Source organism: Scardinius erythrophthalmus (assembly GCF_964197995.2).
Source record: "Scardinius erythrophthalmus genome assembly, chromosome: 23".
Classification (NCBI taxonomy): domain Eukaryota; kingdom Metazoa; phylum Chordata; class Actinopteri; order Cypriniformes; family Leuciscidae; genus Scardinius; species Scardinius erythrophthalmus.
In genome coordinates, this window is record NC_138243.1 from 16050797 (window position 1) to 16071319 (window position 20523).

Genomic DNA, 20523 nt, shown 5'->3' on the forward strand with positions numbered 1-20523 from the left:
GTCAAGACGATTCCGCAATGCATGTTACAAATAAGGGTTAGGATGAAGGGACTGTGATTGTACACTACAGTAGGCTACTATACTATAAAGAGACACACTTACAGCTTGGATCAGCTGGTAAATAGATTTAAAAGTGGGTAGAATAAAATTAAAAAAGAGCAACACAAACAACTCACTACTTGATTAAAAAAAAAAAAAAAAAAACGTCTTGGTCCGCAATAGATATTCTGAATATATATATATATATATATATATATATATATATATATATATATATATATATATATATATATATATATATATATATATGATATATATATATATATATATATATATATATACACATATATATATATATATATATATATATATATACATATATATATACATATACATATATATATATATATATATATATATATATATATATATACATATACATATACGCACACACAAATATCATCTGCTTAACATTAACTCATCTTAAAACACAATTCTTAAATATAAAGATTTGACATCATAAATGACGAACTGCTGATCGTCCCTGTAATAAGTATAAAGTAGGTAGACTTCATAAAGTGGGCATGACTTTTGAACCAGTAATAGCTTATTTAACTAGTCAATGTGCTCCATTGTCAGACTGAAAGGAGGAAATGGAGGATACTCAGGACAAACGGCCATGAATAGGGCTGGATGAAGGACTGATTACGATTAAAAAGACAAGTTGCTTTGATTTGATTGAGGGAAGAGATGCTGCTGGTCTCCGCCAAAACTGAGAGAGATTCAATGACAGGAGAGAGAGAGAAAACAAGAGAATTCAATTACTTTAAAAGTCAAACACCACAGTTAAGTTCAGTTATGTTACTGATATGCTACTTTCTAAATACTGTCCAGTACTACTGTTTAAAAGCTACTGAGTCAATACTTTTAAACTGTAGTGTTTAAGAAATTAATACTTTCACTCAAAAAGGAAGCATTAAATTGATAAAAAAAAATAAAAACATTATACAGCACAACTGTTTTCAACATTGATAATAATGATAAGGATCATGTGATAATGAAGACTGGAGTAATGATGCTGAAAATTCAGCTTTGCATCAGGAATAAATTACATTTTAAAATATATTAAAATAGAAAACAGTTATTTTTAAGAGTAATAATATTTCACAATATTACATTATTTACCATTTTTAATAAAATAAATGACAATAAGAGACCTCAACCCCAAACTTTAGAACTGTAAGTTTAAAATAATTTACATATACCGTATATAGATATCATAAATAAATGTTCAAAAATAAAAGGGATATTATTATTCCACCATTAATGTTTCAAACAGTACTATTTTGCATTGTTGTACATGAGAACATGACCTTTATCACAATCCATGTAAGTGGCATACGGTTATCAACTTGAAAATACATACATTCATGTAAAATTTTTCTTACATCCTTTTTAAAAATTATTTTCATTTTTGTTCAATCAAACAATAAGTCAAAAAAGAGATTGTGGCTGTAATTACATCCGGTCCATGCATCACAATGGCAATGAAAGTTCAAGTGCAGTGCACTGTGGGAGTATTCTAGGCATACACAAAATGTGCACACTGTATGGCAACATAATTAATGTTAGTATTATAGTATATTAGCGCAAACATGTCAGTTTACTGAGTCCATAAACTAGGAAATATGACATTATTTTTCAGTTCTCAATTGCTGTGTTAGATAAATGACGTTAGGGGGCGCTAAAGATCATGAATTACCTTTATGAAGAGCAGCATTCAGAAACATAGAGCAGCCTCAGTCTTCAAGAGCCACCATTCCTTTCACTGGATCCTTCACTCTCATCTGAAAGACAGCAATGGAGAAAGATGCATGTGTGCTTACTAAGTGAGATACTCCTTGCGGGAGAGGAAGGGGTTAAAGATTTAATTCAGGAAGGGCTTATCCTGATTGGTCATATCGATTTACAGATTACGGAACGCTTGTGGGAGTCGAGGAGGAGACACTGATTTCAGGGATGATCCTTTAAAGTGTGAGAAACTAGGGATGCCGCCAATACATGACGTCACTCATTCCCTGGACGGCACCTGAGAGCGCTGAACTGTGACCTGCCTCATTCTGCTCCCCCTTTTGTTCACAGAGACTGGACCTCATTATGACCTACATTCAATTATTCATCTGCCTTGTTACACGCTATTGTCTTTGTACTGTGGGAAAATGTGTGGCGGGCCGAATGTGACAACAGAACATAAACAAAAACTCAATCTCACAACAATTGAATTCAATTTTCTGTACTCTTCTAAATTCTAAATTCTACAACAAAAATATTTCAGAGCAATTTGCTCATTAGGGTAACTGGCTTTCATCATTATTACCATATGAAGAGTTCAGATGCAAAAGCCTCCAAGTGCCATCTGAAATTTTCTTCTAGAATGATCATTTTTATAAAGCTTGTATATTTAAGTTAAGTAATTTCACTTAAATTACAATTAATAGGTCATTTGCATTGCCACTTAAGTGAAATTATTGAACTTAAATATACGAGCTTGATAAAAATGATCATTCTAGAAGAAAATTTCAGATGGCACTTAGAGGCTTTTGCATCTGAACTCTTCATATAAAGGCTAGTTCAAACTGAGCAACAGAGATCAGGGATGATTTTATAGTGGACAAAGAGAGTGTAAATGTAATTCTGCTGGAGGGCATCTCATCTGACCTCATCTAGTTGCCTCCTGGTGTCTTCCTCCATTCTGCGGATGTCGTCCATGTTCAGCTCGATCCATTTATCAATCCAACAGAACAGCTGCCGGTGGAAATTAGTGAACAAGCGCTTCTCTTGCTAAAGGAAGAAAGAGGTACAAAGTTCATTTTGGAAGGTGAATTTTGTGTAGTTCTAACTGAAGTCCACAAGATGCCATGAAATGGCAATTTAAAGTCAACATGAAATGGCGATCACAACTGATTTTACTTCCATAATACTGTAATAATAAAAAAAAAGTTAGAAAGTTTATCTGGAATTGGAGAACATGCTTGTATATAAGTTAGTGGTAACTGTAATTTTATGATGGTATTTGCATATGTGGACAATTACTTTTTCTCTCTGAACTTAACTATCTTTAACGAAATGCCCAAAAAAACGGATTTCAACCCAAACATTTCCATTCAAACTTTTGGGGTCAGTATTCAGTATTATTTGATTAAAAAGAAAAAAAAACTGTAAAAACAGTAATTTGTTAAATATTATTACAGTTTAAAAATAACTTTTTTGTTTTATATATATATATATATATATATGAAGACTGGAGTAATAATGCTGAAAATCATATATATATAATGTAAATTATTCCTGTGATCAAAGCTGAATTTTCAGCATCATTACTCCAGTCTTCAGTGTCACATGATCCTTCAGAAATCATTCTATGCTGATTTGCTGCTCAAGAAACATTTACATTTTATTGAAAACAGTTGTCCTGTTTAATATTTTTGTGGAAACAGTGATACATTGTTTTCAGGATTCTTTAATGAATAGAAAGTCCAAAAGAACAGCATTTATTTGAATTAGAAATATTTTGCCACATTATAAATATCTTTACTGTCACTTTCGGTCAATTAAATAACTATTCTTACAGAATAAAAGTATTTCAAAAATCTTCCTGACCCCAAAACCTTTCATTGGCAGTGCATATCAATGTGGTTTGGATCAGGTTATAACAAATATAAATACATTTGAGTAAGATAAAGCAAAACAAATTTTGCCAATCTGAACAAAGCCTATTTGACAGGTGAAAAAAGAGCACCAAAATAAGTCCTTACAGAAAATATGATACAATATGAATCACATAATGTAGATGTTTCACGCACTTACCTTTTGAATAAAGTTTTCCACTTTGTTTTGCAGGCCCCACCACTTGAACTTGACAGTAACCAGTTTGTAGGCACACATGTGTGGGCAGTCTGTCTTTTTAGGTAGTTCTTTCTACACAGATTCAAAATCCATTAAGCATTAGTACATAATCTCCCATTATTAAGCTTCCCACTCATACATCAAGCATGCACATTTACACAAATGTTATACCAGTACAGTCAATAAGGATGCTTATAGATACCTTCCAATCTGGACCAAGCGGCCCTCTTCCAGTTTTTACAGACTTAAACTTAGTGGGGTCTTCTTCTGGTTTATAGTCCTACAGAGAGATGACACTGATCATATTAGAAAGTAACTGGAGAAGGTAACTATTTTATCTAAGTGAAGCTCACCTTTGGCTCCACCTGACTCCGGTCAGCGATGTCTATGTACACCACATCTACCTTCTTCCAGGTGTCTGGGTCTAAACCGTGAACCTATACAGATGAACGCAACAATCATGTTAGCAAACATGAGTGTCAGGTTTTACACAAAACTGTGGCGTTCACACAAACATCATGCATTACAATACGTACATTATCCTGCTGTCCCATGTCAGGTTTGTGCCACGTCTCGATCTTGATGAGGAAGTTTTCTTTCATATACTCATTCTAAGACAGAGATAATCAATGAACAAACTGATAAAACTATAACTGATCAACAGACTTTAGAGTGACTGCATTGACGTGCATCCTCTCTCATTTCACTGCAGCTAAAGTTACTGTCTTGTCTTTCACTCGAACACTGAGTGTTTGTATGTGCTTGTGCTATACATCTACATGTTTAACATGTTTGTTCAATCATATGACAGGTTGTACTAGAAAAAGTTTTAAGTGTGTGTATACTTGTGAACAGTGCATACTTACAGTGATTACTGAAGTGATGCAGGACAGGCATTAGAAAAGAAAGATTATATAAATTAGACCATTTCTGTTCAAGAAAACAGCACGTCTCGTTTAAGACCATTCCTAATTTAATTTAATCTCATTTTAGTCCATATGAATTCAACCTGGAAGCAAAAACACTGCAAATAATATCCATAACAAAACTTAAGATTGGTCCCACAATTTTTCATAATCAATTTGTTGGTTTCACAGTCACAATAAATCAATAAATTAATGAGAAACAATAAATCAACTCATTAAAGATCTCTATTCAATTAAAACTCAGCTGGAAATTGTTAACACAAATGCAAAGAAAATCTGTTTTTGATGAAAATGTCAGTTTGGTATTTTTTTTATTTGTGATTCTATATTTGGAAGCAGGCTTGAATAGACAATTATAAATACTAAAAGTCTGAATTACATTTAACTTGACCCTATAAATGCATGTTATTGATCTTATTGTAAACATTTAATCCATGCATGTGTCATTTTTTGAAATTTTTGACATAAAATGTTCTTTATCAGAATGTTTTGATCTTGAATTTGAACTTGATTTCCTCAACTTTACACTCATGGAAAACATGGAAGAAAAGATCCCTCACTACTACAATTTCATTGCAACTTTAAGATGTATTATTTCCTATTCTTACACAAGGTATTAAATGTTGCCAACTTTTGCAGTGAATATTTCTGAAATTTCATATTGATTTCTAAAACAGATGTTTGGACCTTTCCTGTGAAGGAAATGTAGAAGCTGGAGCTTAACTGAAAACCACTGACACACTACAATGTTACTGTATCTATAGAGACACCTTTACATTGACAGATGGCTAGCTGGAAAACTTGTTTTTTTCTAACAAATTACAGATTGAGAGAACAACTGACCAAAAAAGATATCAGACAAATACAGTTTTTGCCCGTTGCTTGAACACTATAGACCCATGCTTAGACTAAAGTAACACAACTTGAAGCTTTTGTTACCATACCTCAAACACATGTACCCATACCTTAAACAAAAGCGCTGCTTTGCACTCTAGTTGCAATTCTGCAACACACTTACTCCTTTATGTAACACACTTGGTCCTGCATACTACACTCTATTTCATACATAAGACACTTAGTTCAAAAATGAAATCTCAGGGTGCCATTTGGAAAACACATGTATCCAAAATACAAAACACATCGGGTAATTGCAACCACTCAAATACACACCTGAAGACACTTTCTTGCAAAACTGAACACCAATCAGCCAGCTACAAAAAGCCCTCAGTTTAGCCATTTCAAGAACTTTGCAAGCATGGATGGAGGGAGAGCAAGAGCAAGAGGAAGAGGAAGATGAGGAGGACGAGGAGGACGATGATGACGAGGAGGACGAGGAGGATGAGGAGGATGAGGAGGACGAAGAGGACAAGGTCAAGGTCGAAGAGGCCATGCACGGACCCCTATTTCTGATGATATAAGAGCAACTTTGGTGGACCATGTCATCAACCATGGCCTGACTATGAGGCTGGGCAGAGAGTCCACCCACATCTAAGCCGCTTCACAGTGGCATCTGTAAGAACATTCTGACTAGAAAACAGGTATGTCTTCACCTCTCTACCTTCTACTCTACTCAGATGGTATTTACAGCACTGTACTACAGTATATCACATTACCACATCATGTAAAACAACAGGGTATTGCAGGGTGCTAATGCTCCTTTTGCAGCCAAAGTGGTAGTTTTTGTGAAACATACCATGATTACTTATATTGAGATGTTTCAGTACAGTGGATGATACAGTATACAGTAAAGTACTGTAAGAAAAAGAAGCAAACCGATGACAATTTGTGGTTGTATTTCTCTAGAATGACTAGAAGACCTTCTGGGGGAGGACGCCAACGCCTGTTCACACAACAGCAGGAACTTGCCGTTGTGGACCTAGTGAGGGCAGACAATGCCATCCGTCTCCACCAGATACGACAGAAAATACTTGCAGACAGGCAAGTGTTCAACAACATAAACCCTGTGAGCATCACCACCATCAGACACATCTTGGGAAAACACAACATCACCATGAAGCAGCTCTACAGTGTCCTATTTGAGAGGAACAGTGTCAGGGTCAAAGGACTTCGAGCTGAATATGTACGGGCAAGTGTAACGGTCCTTTACATTTACAATACATTATTGGTGAAATCCAGTAGCAGCTGAATATGTACCATATCAGTACCACATGGATCCATTCGGAGAGCTACACGGGTACCTGTGTGATGGGGTGAGGGTTCTGTATGTGTACTGTAGTACAGTAATATGTTTTTTTTTTTTTGTTACAGAGAATCTTGGCCATGGATGGAGCTGCACAGCCTCATGAATTCATTTTCATTGATGAAGCTGAATTCGACCTGAGCAAAACAAGACGACGGGGTCGTAATGTAATTGGCCAAAGGGCAATTGTAGACAATTTTTTTTTTTTGCACAATTTTTGGTTGTTTGAAAATGTGCCTCCTGAAAATATGCCTTCTGAATAAACAGTGAAAATCAAAGACTGCAGTGTTTTATATAAAGTAGACTAGTGTATTCCCCCTGATCTGAAAGTGTATGCATATGATGCAAGTATGTGTCATTTTGTCATCAGAGTTAAATTTTGGCAAGTGAATGTTAGGTTTTGATAGCAGAGTTTAGGTTTTGATAGTAGAGTTTCAATGTGACACAGATGTGAATGGTATATTTCCCAGTGTTGTGTCATGTTTACTTGTGTGTAGAGTTTTGGCACAATGAGCGAAATTTTGCAAAATGTGTTCAAGCAACGGGCAAAAACTGTAATAGTTATTCAATATTTTAAATACTATTAAATTATTTTAAAAAATGTATTATTACTCAATACTTGCCATATCAACTCTTTACAGTTTATTCAAAAGCAAAACTGTAGCACTGCAACAAGATTTACAGATATCTTGATGAACAGACTTCAGCAAATGTGAGAATGATGTGAAGGGAATGTGTCAGTATAATCTCAGTTTCCTGTGCTGTAACCCCACTCCTTCTCAGCTCAAACAGTGAATTATTCAGTGCCCGAGAAACAGATAGGAAGGCATAATAATAAGAAAGCAAGAGGAACAAAGAGCACATGAAAAGAAATGTAGGTTTTTGTGTGTGTGTGTGTGTGTGTGTGTGTGTGTGTGTGTGTGCGTGTGTGTGTGTGTGTGTGTGTGTGTGTGTGTGTGTGTGTGTGCGTGTGTGTGTTACCTGTGCGACAGTATGGGTAGGCGTTCCAAGCTTTCTCATGAATGTTCAGCGCTGATGCTGGTGCAAGCATTCGTACAAACGATGGGACTTTACTGAAAAAGCAAAAATGCAAATGAGATGTAGATGTTTTTTTTTTTTTTTTTTTTTTACAAATACCACATTTAAAGTGAAATGTGTCTCTTTTTTGTTAAAATACTTTCTCCAACCAATTGCTCTGTTTGTTTGAGGAATTTAACCAGATGAACATAGCAACAGTGGCTCAACCAATGGTGAGTGTTTGGGGTGGGGCTATCTGTTATTCTGACCAATAACAGACAAGGGGAGTGTCCAGAGTTGCCAAGTCTGCTTATTAGCAACTGTGGGCTTTTTTTTTTTTTCACTTATACTTATAGTCGCTTATATATTTTGTCAGTCGCATGTTGTGTTTTTTGGGCTTCTTTCCAGAATACAGTTGCGTATTTGGGATTGTTAATGGTTGGCACTCATAGGACAAAATGTAAGACTACAAGTACCGCCGCTCCCTATATGCAGAGTACGCAGTTTGCGTAGGGCACCACCAACTCTGTTGCTAAAAAACAAAACAAATCCCCTTACACCAGAAAGAGACAAAAGAGGCGAAAAAAACAACAAAAAAACCAAGATGAATTCCGTGCATTCAGGCATGTTCACAAACCTGTGAAACTTTATTGTAAATGAATGAATCATAAAGACTTCACATGTTTCATTACTGGATGAATCAAATGTTTGAACGAATCTCTTGAATGAATGTTTCAATGAAAAATAGGCCTACATTTTAAACAGTCCCTTGTAGCCACCTACTGGTGTAACGATGTAATTGATATAATCTTTATTTGAAGAGTCACGTTACTTTCATAAAGTGATTTTGATTGCTACTGTAGAGATCAGTGTTTACATCAGAACTATAAACAATACAATTCTGCTTAGGGCATCAATTTAGCCAGCAGCGGCCCTGACGATTACTTTATTGTTTGAGCAAGCGCTGTGGTGACAAAGGTATGCAAGTCTGCGCTCTTTTCCACTGAGATGGTGCTCTTATTCGTGCCAGAGCTGCATGCATTTAAAGATTACGTTCACGAGTTCACACTTACTTATAATCAGATATAGTATAAAATATGTCTATATTATGTACAGTAAAAAAAAACCTGTTGTTGAACAGTTTATCTCAACTTGGTCCTCCCGAACTTTGTTAATGAAAACATAATTTACTGAACCCACAACTGGACTGTTACTTTCCTGGCATGTAATTCCAGTTTGAATTACATGCCAAGAAAGTAGAAGAAAGTTTTTGAATGGTACTAGAAACGGTTTAAAGAATATAAGCGATCTGTGTTTTTGGCAGAACATAATAGAAAACTGGAACGAAATCCCTTTTAAAGGGAATCCCTATGCAGACTCTGTGACGTGTGTATGTCCCACAACCCACAACCAGGAGTTGCTTATTTTAGGCTTGTTTTTCTAGAACTGGTTATTTTTTTGGTTTCTCTAGCGAAACTAGGCAACCCTAGGAGGGTAAAGTTGCGCACCTAACCTAACCCCACAAAATGACAAAATAACCAGGATATTTTGCTAAACTTGTGAAAGATCATACTGGTTACAGTATAGTGGTTTATTGGAATGATGCGAGGATGTCTAAACGATGAACCTATTATAATTTTTTGTGCGTTTTTTATTTTTTTATTTTAACATGAATCTAGCACATTTTATTAATACACTTATGTGTCTGGGTGTGTGTAAGTGTGAGTACCTCTGCAGGTGGTAGATTTTGTGTGTGTACTGTCCCTTCTCGCCATCTTTCTCGTAGGGTTCGTTCTTCAACACCTCCACACCCTCTCCTCCACCTGTCTCGTTCTTACTGGCCTCCGCTACGGAGTACAGCTGCCCGACCTGATACTGTAAGACAGAGAAATACATACATTCCTCAATCTGAGTTATATTTCAGTTATATTTGAACACTGTCATATTTTAATCCTGGTCTCTCTCTCTCTCTCTCTCTCTCTCTCTCTCTCTCTCTCTCTCTCTCTCTCTCTCTCTCTCTCTCTCTCTCTCTCTCTCTCTCTCTCTCTCTCTCTCTCTCTCTCTCTCTCTCTCTCTCTCTCTCTCTCTCTGTGTGTGTGTGTGTTTCCCTCCTCTTCTGTTAATCTATGCTGATAAACAGATTGGTCAAAGAACAATGGCCTCTTTCATATCTTAATCACATATAATCCTGTAGAGAATATAGTTAGAATATACACACATGCACACAGCACCATACCGAGTAAAAACTGCAAAAAGACTTTGCAAATAAGCACAGACACAGATGAATGATAAGGGAATGCAAGTTTGCAGTCTGCATTGAATGTGATGCAATAAAAATCCAGCCAAATAACTGCAAGAAACATCTTGTGCACAAAAAAAAACTAACATACAATCTAAGCGAACAGTTTAGTCCAATTCCTGAACAAATGACTCTTATGAACTGGTTCTTTTTATTGAATCCATACAGCACGACCAGTGTAATCTGATAAGATCCTGAACGGATGACTCCAAGTGGCTTAATGAATAGTTCAAAAATACATGCAAGCGGTTTCAATCCTACACTGAACTAAATCCATCATGGGTGCGTTTCCCGTACAACGAAGCATCTGTAAACTAGTGGTTGAAATAGGTACTGCAGTCCAAATTCAAATATCGGAGATAGTTGTTTCAGCACCCTTTAACTACCATGTTGCATCGCTGAAGAAATCAACTAGCTAGTCACGACTGTTTCCCGAAACCATACTGTCGCAAATTGGTCGCTTAACCATGTTGGTTAATTATGTCATACAGTTGGTGGAGTAATAACTACTTTTAATGAATCTGCTGAGATCAAATTAATGCTAGATATTTTGCTATTACAGTTTTTCTCAGTCGCTTTGGTGCATTTCTCACATCACTATTTACATTTGCACAACAGTTAGTTCAACCTCCACAACATTTAGTCATTTGTGCACATCCTAGTAGCAGTTTCTCATTCCTTCCAACAAATTGCAAATGCTTTTGGACATGCATCAGTTGCTTTCATACAACTCTCTGCTATTTGATAACATTATCATTTGCTTAAGTCATGTCAGTCAAAATTAACTATACTTGTGAATACTGAATAGTCATTCCATATAAAACTAATAGTCCTCATTTCATTGCTTGAGTCATTACATACAAAAATGTTGAACTAGTTGTCAAAATCTGTCATAAAAAAAAAAAAAATCCTGAAAAAGTCTCCTAAATTGAACAATTTGCAATTGAGCAAGAGATGATATTCGCTGGGATGTAGATGAAATTATGTGACCAGACAGAGAGGAACGTCTGGATGTGCATGAATGATTCCAGTCCTATGTATGTTGTATGTTCAGTTCCAATACAGTATATAGGCCTACTGCAATATTGTGTACAGTTGTGCACAGCTCTACCCAAAGGGAGTTTATGTTTGTTGTAAATAATGGTGTATTTTTTCTTTTGCACAATGCTGTGAAAAAATTAGAATTGCAAAGAGCATATGCAGTAAAAATGTGAAACATACATATTCAGTGTCTTGTACTCAGTTACCTCATAAATACAGTAATGTGTAACTTTACTGTATTTTTTTCAAATGGCTGTGCAAATAGTATTTAGTGCTGTATTGAGCATTTTCAGGTAGTGTCACCAAGATCTGACTTTCATCATTGGAAAACATTTATAGAGTAAACTGTCATAATGAAAACATGTCTAAGCCATTTGACTATCTTGTTCATAAACGATGGTGTCAGGACTTTTCATTTTGATGACACTGACACATTCATTGACATAAATACTTGCTTTTAAGGAATGGGCTATCCATTTTGAGCAAGTGACACGGTTTTGCAGGTTATCAACTAGGTTTTGCAGTTTGTACTAATTGTTTTGAGAACTGCATTAACTGTTGTGCAAATGTAAATAGTGTTATGAGAAATGCACCAAAACGACTGAGAAAAACTGTAATTGAGGACATGGTATCTGAGGACTATTTCAAATTTTTCTCAGTTATTTTGCTCTATTTCCAGATTCAATAATAGACTAGTTCTTACGTGGTAGAGCACGTTCACACATGCGCACTCTTCAAAAACGGTGCTTTAAATCTCTTGACAAACTAAAAGACGTAAATTACATTTGTATGTATTCTAAATAAAAGTTACAGATTGCACTGAATGTCAGCTTGCTTGTTTTCCTCAAGACAAGGATTTATTAAGTCCACATGTCATGCAAACAAGAAACTCAGCTTCTAACCACAGGTCAAGAGCTGTTGAACCACAGAACTTTGCAATGCTGTAAAATCTGCAGATATTGTTTAGTAAAATGGGTCTACTGTGAGGTAGATGTGTTAAACTGAGAGATTTAATGTCCTGACACACATGCTCAATGTCCGCAGCCTACACTTAGAGTCTGAGCTGAGCCAGCAGCAGAGATTCAGCCTAAAACACCTTCAGAATCTTACCTAGAAACAGCCTGACTGTCTAAATGCGGGTATTCATCCCTAAACACACCGCCCTCACACATAAGTGTATGTGTGAGAGAGAACAGGAGAAAGAAAATGACGACAAAGAGAAGATTGCCAATACCAGTTATAGAATGAAAGATAGAGGAGGGAAATGGTGAGAAGAAAGAGAAGGTGACATTCATTAGACAGACATACATACAGATGATAGACAGACAGACAGACAGACAGACAGACAGACAGACAGATAGATAGATAGATAGATAGATAGATAGATAGATAGATAGATAGATAGATAGATAGATAGATAGATAGATAGATAGATAGATAGATAGATAGATAGATAGATAGACAGACAGACAGACAGACAGACAGACAGACAGACAGACAGACAGATATATTTATAAGTTTCATGCTCCCTGTGTAGACTGTGGTTCTCTACATGCAGTGTCATCATTCCTCTGCCAATCAGAGACTTCGTCTCTCCTCTCCTCCTCTCAACCAATCAGAGGCCAGTAGCAGTATGCGTCACTTTGCAGCACTCTATGAAAATCCAACCTACATCACACACCATCATCCCACTCATTCTGCAGACCACACACACACACACACACACACACAGCATCGGACAGGGTCTCGTCTGCAGCGGATGTGCTATTTTTCGTATTTGTGTGCCATATATCTATTTTTAAAGTGACATTGCATAAAACTGTAATCTTTTTGAATGAACAGCATGTGATATGTGTGGACTATAAGAAAGTCTGGTTAAGCCCTGATTATAGTCCACTGATGGTGATGGACAGGCTAGAAGATGTGAGCTCAGACTAATCGACAGGATAACAGACAGAAAGGATTTCTCACGCGCCATCATGTCTACACTGACAGACAGCTTATGGTGTTTGTGTGTGTGTATGATTCTAAACAAGGAAGAGGAAAAAAAGAGTGGAAATGAGGGAGTGTCACAAGGAGGCATAAACTGCCCAGCTGCCCCCTTAAGCAAGTAAGCGTCCTTAATCCATCATTCCCTGCTGAATGAATGGACTCCAGGAATAGTACTTTGCCCTCTTGCTTTAAACAACATCCGCCAAATAAAACGTGTCTTTAAGGCTCCTGAAGGCAGATGAAGGATCAAGGCTTTAACTCATGTGAGCTTATCTGACAAGAGCTGCTCTCAGTGCTCAAAAGAATGTGACAGTCATTGTCGTTTATTTATATCCACGACCATAAAGACTAATAACCAGTGGTGATTATGGGAATTTTATGAAGATGGGGGGTACAGATGGTCTAAATTTGCAGCAAGAGGCCAAATTAATATAATATCATGATTCTTTGTTCTTGAAATGTGGATTCAAGATATCGTGAGTGTCTTTATGAATGAGTTTGAATTATTCATCCAACGATTCGTTCAAAATGCTTATTCATTTAGAAGAGAAACAAATAAGTAATTGAATCATTCACTCAACTGATTCGTTTTAAAATTGATTCTATGAGGGACAGAACAACACTGCGTGTTGCTGAGGAACACAACGCTATTGGTCCTAAAACAATATTGGTCCTAAAATGTAAGTTACTCAATCTGTGTCATTTTTAATGTAAGAGCAGGCATTTTTAACTAGAATGTGCAAGGCTTACACATTGGGTAAAATAGACTGACTATTTTACACATAGACTGATCAATTAAAATGATGATGAAAGAGTGAATCTAGATATGTTCACCCACCCTCGGTTCATTCAACTCAATTTGAATCCAATCTGCTCAACATCCATTTAATTGTGCTGTCTTAATGAAATCAATGCAATGCAAAAGTCTTTTTTAACCTTTTAAACTCCCATTGGGTGCTAGGAGGAGGCTCTGACTTGACAGGACTTAGATTAAAATGTCTTGTCCTATACATATTTTATGTGACAGAACTAATTATACTGTAATCTAAATGGATCTTGGCTGACAGTACTTTTTTGCGGAATATGCTGAGGTATGTAAAAACCAGAGCAGATGAAAAGAGGGGCCTCACAAGGTTGAAGCAGCCCTTTAATTTGCTTAATCTAGCCCAGAGAAAGGGTTTGTCCCCCAGGACATATCCCACCTGCACATTTAGGTCCAAAGATACCAGTAGATTACTAGGATATGATTTAAAGAGACATAAACTGCTGGAGTCAGGTAATCTAATAGCAATTGAGGTGCTTTTCTGTATGTGATAAGATGATTAATCATCTGACTGGATCTTAAAAGTGCAGTGTGTAATATTTGCAAAACCTGCCAAAACAGTGATCTCCATCATCCACACTCCCGTCAACCATTGTTCCGACAAGCAGACTGCAATTTTGATTGGTGCCGTTTGTGGTGCAAAAATTACATGCTGCACATTTTATGTATAAAGTAACTGATAATAGAGTGGTGCAGGTATGACATCAGAACTCGGAAGACCAATTCGCCGCTGGTTCCTTCGAGATTTTCCTATGGGGTTTTATAATGGATTTATGGGTAAAATTAAGCCTGCGATAAACATAACTTGACTAGACTTTGACATTTTGTTCTTTGACGGCTTTATTTTACTTATAAATGGAAAAACCTGACTATAAAACCCCATAGGAAAATCTCGAAGGAACCTGCGGTGAATTAGACTTCCAGGTTCTGACATCATACCTGCACCCCTCTTGGCGGTTGGCACTTCTTTTGCTAACCCAAACACAAAAGTGAAATCTGAATTGAATTTTTTTACAGATCACAAATGTGCATGAGGCTAGACGAGGAGAAAAGCTGAGAGAGAAAGAGAGGAAGAAGGAGTTGGTATCAGGTAACTCATTAGATATTCACGACCAGATCACTGAATAGAATGACACGCTAGAGGATCATGGGAAATGAGAAGACCGGGAGACAGGGAATCTGAATTGGGCAGAGGAAAGAATGAGAGACAGAGAGGAAGCAAAGTGTGAGAATTGCTGACTAGGCCAAAAGCACAGTTATTAATGCTGGCACACACTAAGAGAAGTGATGATTAGTGGTTCTGCACGGGCTGTATGGTATCAAACAGCATGAGAGAAGAAAGATTCATCCTCTTGCTGAGATAAATGACTCATAAGTGACTGAACGACTGTGATCTGTGGCTTGGTGCACATGGAGAGCATCACGAAACTACATCGTGACTCTTCTGTTGTCAAAACGAGCTAAGACTGAGTCATCCGAACTCAACACATGCAAATCAGTGATTGATACCGCACACACATACCAAACCAATGTTTGAGATCAGTGTCATTACCAGCGTTCACAGCGTGCTGTACACAAACACACTCACATACACACACTAAATTTGCACTTACCTCCTCCACAGAAATCGGCAGGATCACTCGACTGCAAAAGAGAAAGAAAAACAATAAAACAATAATGAGCATGTTTGCTTTATCATGTGGTTACATCTCTAAAACATTTCTAGAAATTTATAGGATGCTTTTTACTTCTGCCATTATTTTGGCAATTCCTTAAAATAGAACTACTATAAGCAACATCCCCATATGTGTTTGAAAGCTTTTAAAACAGCAAAAACAGTGATATTGTGATTTATTTTACAACTGTTATACACACACACACACACACACATGTATGTATATATGTATATATATACTGTATATATAATTTGCTATTTTGACTAGACTTTTGACAGTTGATTTGGTCATCAATAAAGATCAGAATAATTTTCAATGCACAGTAGAAAACAATGTTTAGAAAAATCCCAATTGTGTTATATAGCCTCTGTTTCTCCGTAACTATTTTAAGTGTAACCATAACCATTTTATCATTAAACCATTTCAATTACAAATAATGTGCTAACTAGTTTTGATTTGGTATTGACTTTGAAGTGCTACCTATTGCAATACAATATCGTCACACTATAGCAACGCTCTCCCACATATTTAGCTACTGTCAAGTATATAGATCAAGTATATAGATCAAGTATATAGATTGTCAAAATATAGATCAAGTCACCTTCATTTATATAGCGCTTTTAACAATATAGATTGTTTCAAAGCAGCTTTACAAAGCATTGTAACAGCGCTTATTTCCGTCGTTGGTATAAGTAGTGGGTGGTAATAGACAAGAAATGTACAGTTTTGTCTCTTCAACAAATGTTATATATAGTGGCCTAAAGTATCATAATACAAAATGAATCTGTTCATATTAGCAAACCTAAGAGCATCTCCAATATCTGTGTACTGTGTCTGGATTGTAGTTGGCGGCGTACCAAACTCTGTGCAGCTTGCATATATAATCAATACTTCTCAGGAGTAAGACAATACCACTACTGTGCTCCATTCCAGCAGAGCTCTCTCATTATTTGCCTTATGACATGAACGCACACACACCTCAGGTTTGTCTACATCAGACTTATGAGGCATTCTCTGACAGGAAGCATGAGCTTGTTAGGAGGTCAAGGACCAGGCTTACCTTTAAAGTCGGAAAATTAAACAGAAGTTGTGATCGTCTTTTCCTATTGTGACACATATGTGAATGAATCGGCTTTTCGAACAAGATGGGAAAAATGTAGGACTGGACTTGATTTAGTATATCGGAAATTTACTGGACCGTTGGATCGCTGTGGTTTGCTATAGAGTGCAACAGTTGGGTTGCAGAAATAAAAACTCCATTAATTTTCTCCATAAGAAAAAAGATTTTTAACGATAACCTATAAACCTTTCAAGACAACCCTACAGTGAGCAACGAGGTTGTTAATCAATGGTAGTAGGCCTATATGCTTTTGTTAAAGCCGTTGGCCTGCATATAGGGCCCGAGCACCGATGGTGTGAGGACCCTAATGGAATTGCTCCGTTTATTTCAACTTATTAAAAAAATTATCATGTTTAACATCAGAATATGTGGTGACAAACTATATTACCCATGATTCTGTACAGAAAATTCTACCAATCAGAGTCTCGCTACAAGTAAAACATGCCAAATGAGCTCTTAAGCTCCGCCCCTATTCACTACGAATGATGTAATCTCCCTACGCTCTCAAAAATGTAATATTTGTTTATACATATTTCTTAAAATATGTATATGTATATATATATATATATATATATATATATATATATATATATATATGTATATATATATATATATTAGGGCTGTCAAAAGATTAATCGCGATTAAACGCATCCAAAATAAAAGTTTGTGTTTACATAATATATGTGTATAATTATTTTGTATATATAAATACACACACATGCATGTATATATATAAGAAATATTTGCATACATATACTGTATATATTTATATACAATTTATATTATATATAAATATAATTTTTTTATATAAAAATTACACATTTTCTTAAATATATACAAGCATGTGTGTGTATTTATATATACAAATTTAATTATACACAGTACACACACATATTATTTAAACACAAACTTTTATTTTGGATGCGATTAATCGCAATTAATCTTTTGACAGCCCTAATATATATATATATATATATATATATATATATATGTATATATATATATATATATATATATATATATATATATATATATATATATATATATATATATATATATATATATAGTCAACATTTTTAAATTAGTAGTTTTATATATTTTTTCCGATTATGCTGTTCTCGATGCTTCATGGATTGTAGTTCCTTTGCTCACCAAAGCCGTTAAGTACACAGTCTTGTACCTTTGTATTTGTGAACGATTTTCATATGCTTTTTTGCTTTAAATCAAAGTTTGCAAAGTTATGATTTCTCTCGTTGCTGGATGAATTGGTTCTTATGCTTTAAAGGTGTCATGAACTGCAATTAAAAATATGTATATATAATATATAATAATATAATATATATAGAATATTCTCCGATATCCACTTATAATGATATCAAGATTTTAAGCTATTTTTTTATCCTATTTTTGATCCTCTCTTTCGAACACTCTGTTTTGATGGGCGTGCCGCATTCAAGACTTGGAAGTAAACGCCCACTGCTATGATTGTTTAACTGTTTTGCGTATTAAAGTAAGTACTAAGAGTTACCACATTTATAATTGACAAAAGATGACTTACAGTGTTTCATGTAAATGGAATTATGAATGAATGAACCATTGTTTTCCACACTGTCGTTCTTATAGGCTATTCATAGTTTATCCTTTTTGATAAAGTGAAAACGTATATGCCTACATTGTCATTTGCATTAACCCCATAAATGCCGAAGTAAAGGGAAGAACAACAGATCAAACTATTCACAGTGTGACTGCGGAGCTACAGTTTAAATACTCAGTACATATCAAACGATCTGTATCAGCCAAAGCAATAGTGACACATGGTGAAAACACTGTTACTCACACTTGTGTGTTGCGACATTACTGTCGGATCCAATGTAGTTGGCACTGCATCATCTTTTCTCTCTGAAAAGCCTGCGTCGAACTGTGCCTTGTATAAAAATGAATTTGCAGTAAAATGAAGCGAACAAACGAACAGCGTCGGTCTTACTGACACTACTTTAACGACAAGACAAGGCGATGTAGCTGTTGTGGAAAAAACGAATAAAGAAAACCAGTCACAGCAACAATCGTTCTCCCCTCCACCATGTTTAAAGTTTAGGGAACGCCCAACTCGGAACTTGGGAATTTTCCCAGAGCTTCCCAGTGGTAAACACGACTTGAGAGGGTGTTCATGTCCATTTTTTAACTAGGAAATTCGTATTTATGATAATTCCGATAGCAAGTGAAGGCAGCACTACTAACTACATGACATGCATGAATTGGTGGGCGGGGCTAAAGAGGCAATGATGTAGAAGTAGGCGTTGATCTTTGGTCACACTACAAAATCTGAAACGAGTAATTTTCTAAGCTTGGTTTCAGTATAGCTGTTTTTCGTCCGAGGAAGTTGAAACTTACAGGATATTTTTATAGTACAATGACTTCTCAAAAGATCAAGGAAAATTTGATTTCTCAATTCATGACTTTAACAAAGATTCTTAAAAAACCCTATGTGGAGCACTCTATTGCTGTGATGTCATATGAGTGACAGGTTGTCCAGCCCTCACACCAGTAAACACGTCATCAGAGAAGAGAAGAGACGTTGCCTCAAGAGGGACGGGAAGTTATTTTGATTAAAGATTATGAGGCCACATGAATTAAAATAAATAATGATGTGCACACTCTGCACGGTTAAATCACTTATAATAAAATATCGCAATATTCCATTCAAAATTTTAAAATGGTAAATTTTTATTTCATGGTGACATGAAGGTCTTTGGCTAGAAGAATATATGTTTATGATGATTTTGATATGTTTACTGGAAAACAAGTCAAAAATATTGATTATGAACAGGTTGATTTTTCTTTATCCTTTGCACTTGAGGGAAGTTTGTCCTGACCATAATCAGATGCTTCATAAAGTCAGTGTGAAGTCTCACCATTTATCAAAAGCTGTGGTCGCACAGGTGTGTTTTACTGTTTTCTGTTAGCATCTGCTAATAGCAGGAGTCACCTTGCCCTCCAGAGCGTTGCCTGTGTCCTGAACAGGGACTATCGGTCACCATGGTGGATTCGGTGTCTCATGTACTCGATGACACCCTGGCTACTTTCTGCATTATAAATGCCTTTGCCTGCATGGCTGCATTTCGCTGTATAAGACAGGCTTTACTTATTGTTTCAGTAACAAGACAATCAAGTTTACAAATAGATTCTGAAATTCAATATTCAGAGAAAAGGTCAGCTTCTCTACTTTACTATATAGCTAAAATAAACTGCGTTCAGCCAGAGATGAGGACATAAGAATGTGATAGCCTATTTTATATATGATGTCTTTCCTTTATGAAGGTACATTTTTTCTTAATATATTTTGGAACTTTTTTCTAATGCGTTTTATACATTTTATGTCACACTTGTCCTAAAGCCAGACTTTCAATCTTAAACCATGGAAATCCATTATGAAAATATGAATCATTGCATTAAAACTGATGATCTAAAGATAAACTATCATAAAACTTTTTGATATTTATTAACTATCCCGCAGTTGTGGCAT

General features: G+C 35.8%; 1 protein-coding gene across 1 annotated transcript; it reads right to left on the minus strand.

Annotated features, from left to right (window-relative positions):
• Positions 1–569: 569 nt before the first annotated feature.
• On the minus strand, positions 570–20038 carry pitpnab (phosphatidylinositol transfer protein, alpha b; the record flags this gene model as incomplete). The annotated part of the gene is made up of 12 exons (XM_081353889.1): positions 570–772; positions 1763–1847; positions 2719–2841; positions 3868–3978; positions 4109–4186; positions 4260–4343; positions 4443–4517; positions 4773–4780; positions 8014–8105; positions 9779–9924; positions 15818–15848; positions 20007–20038. The coding sequence occupies 11 exons, from the start codon at positions 20036–20038 to the stop codon at positions 1800–1802; spliced, it is 828 nt and encodes a 275-aa protein (XP_081210015.1). The 3' UTR covers positions 570–772; positions 1763–1799.
• Positions 20039–20523: the final 485 nt, after the last annotated feature.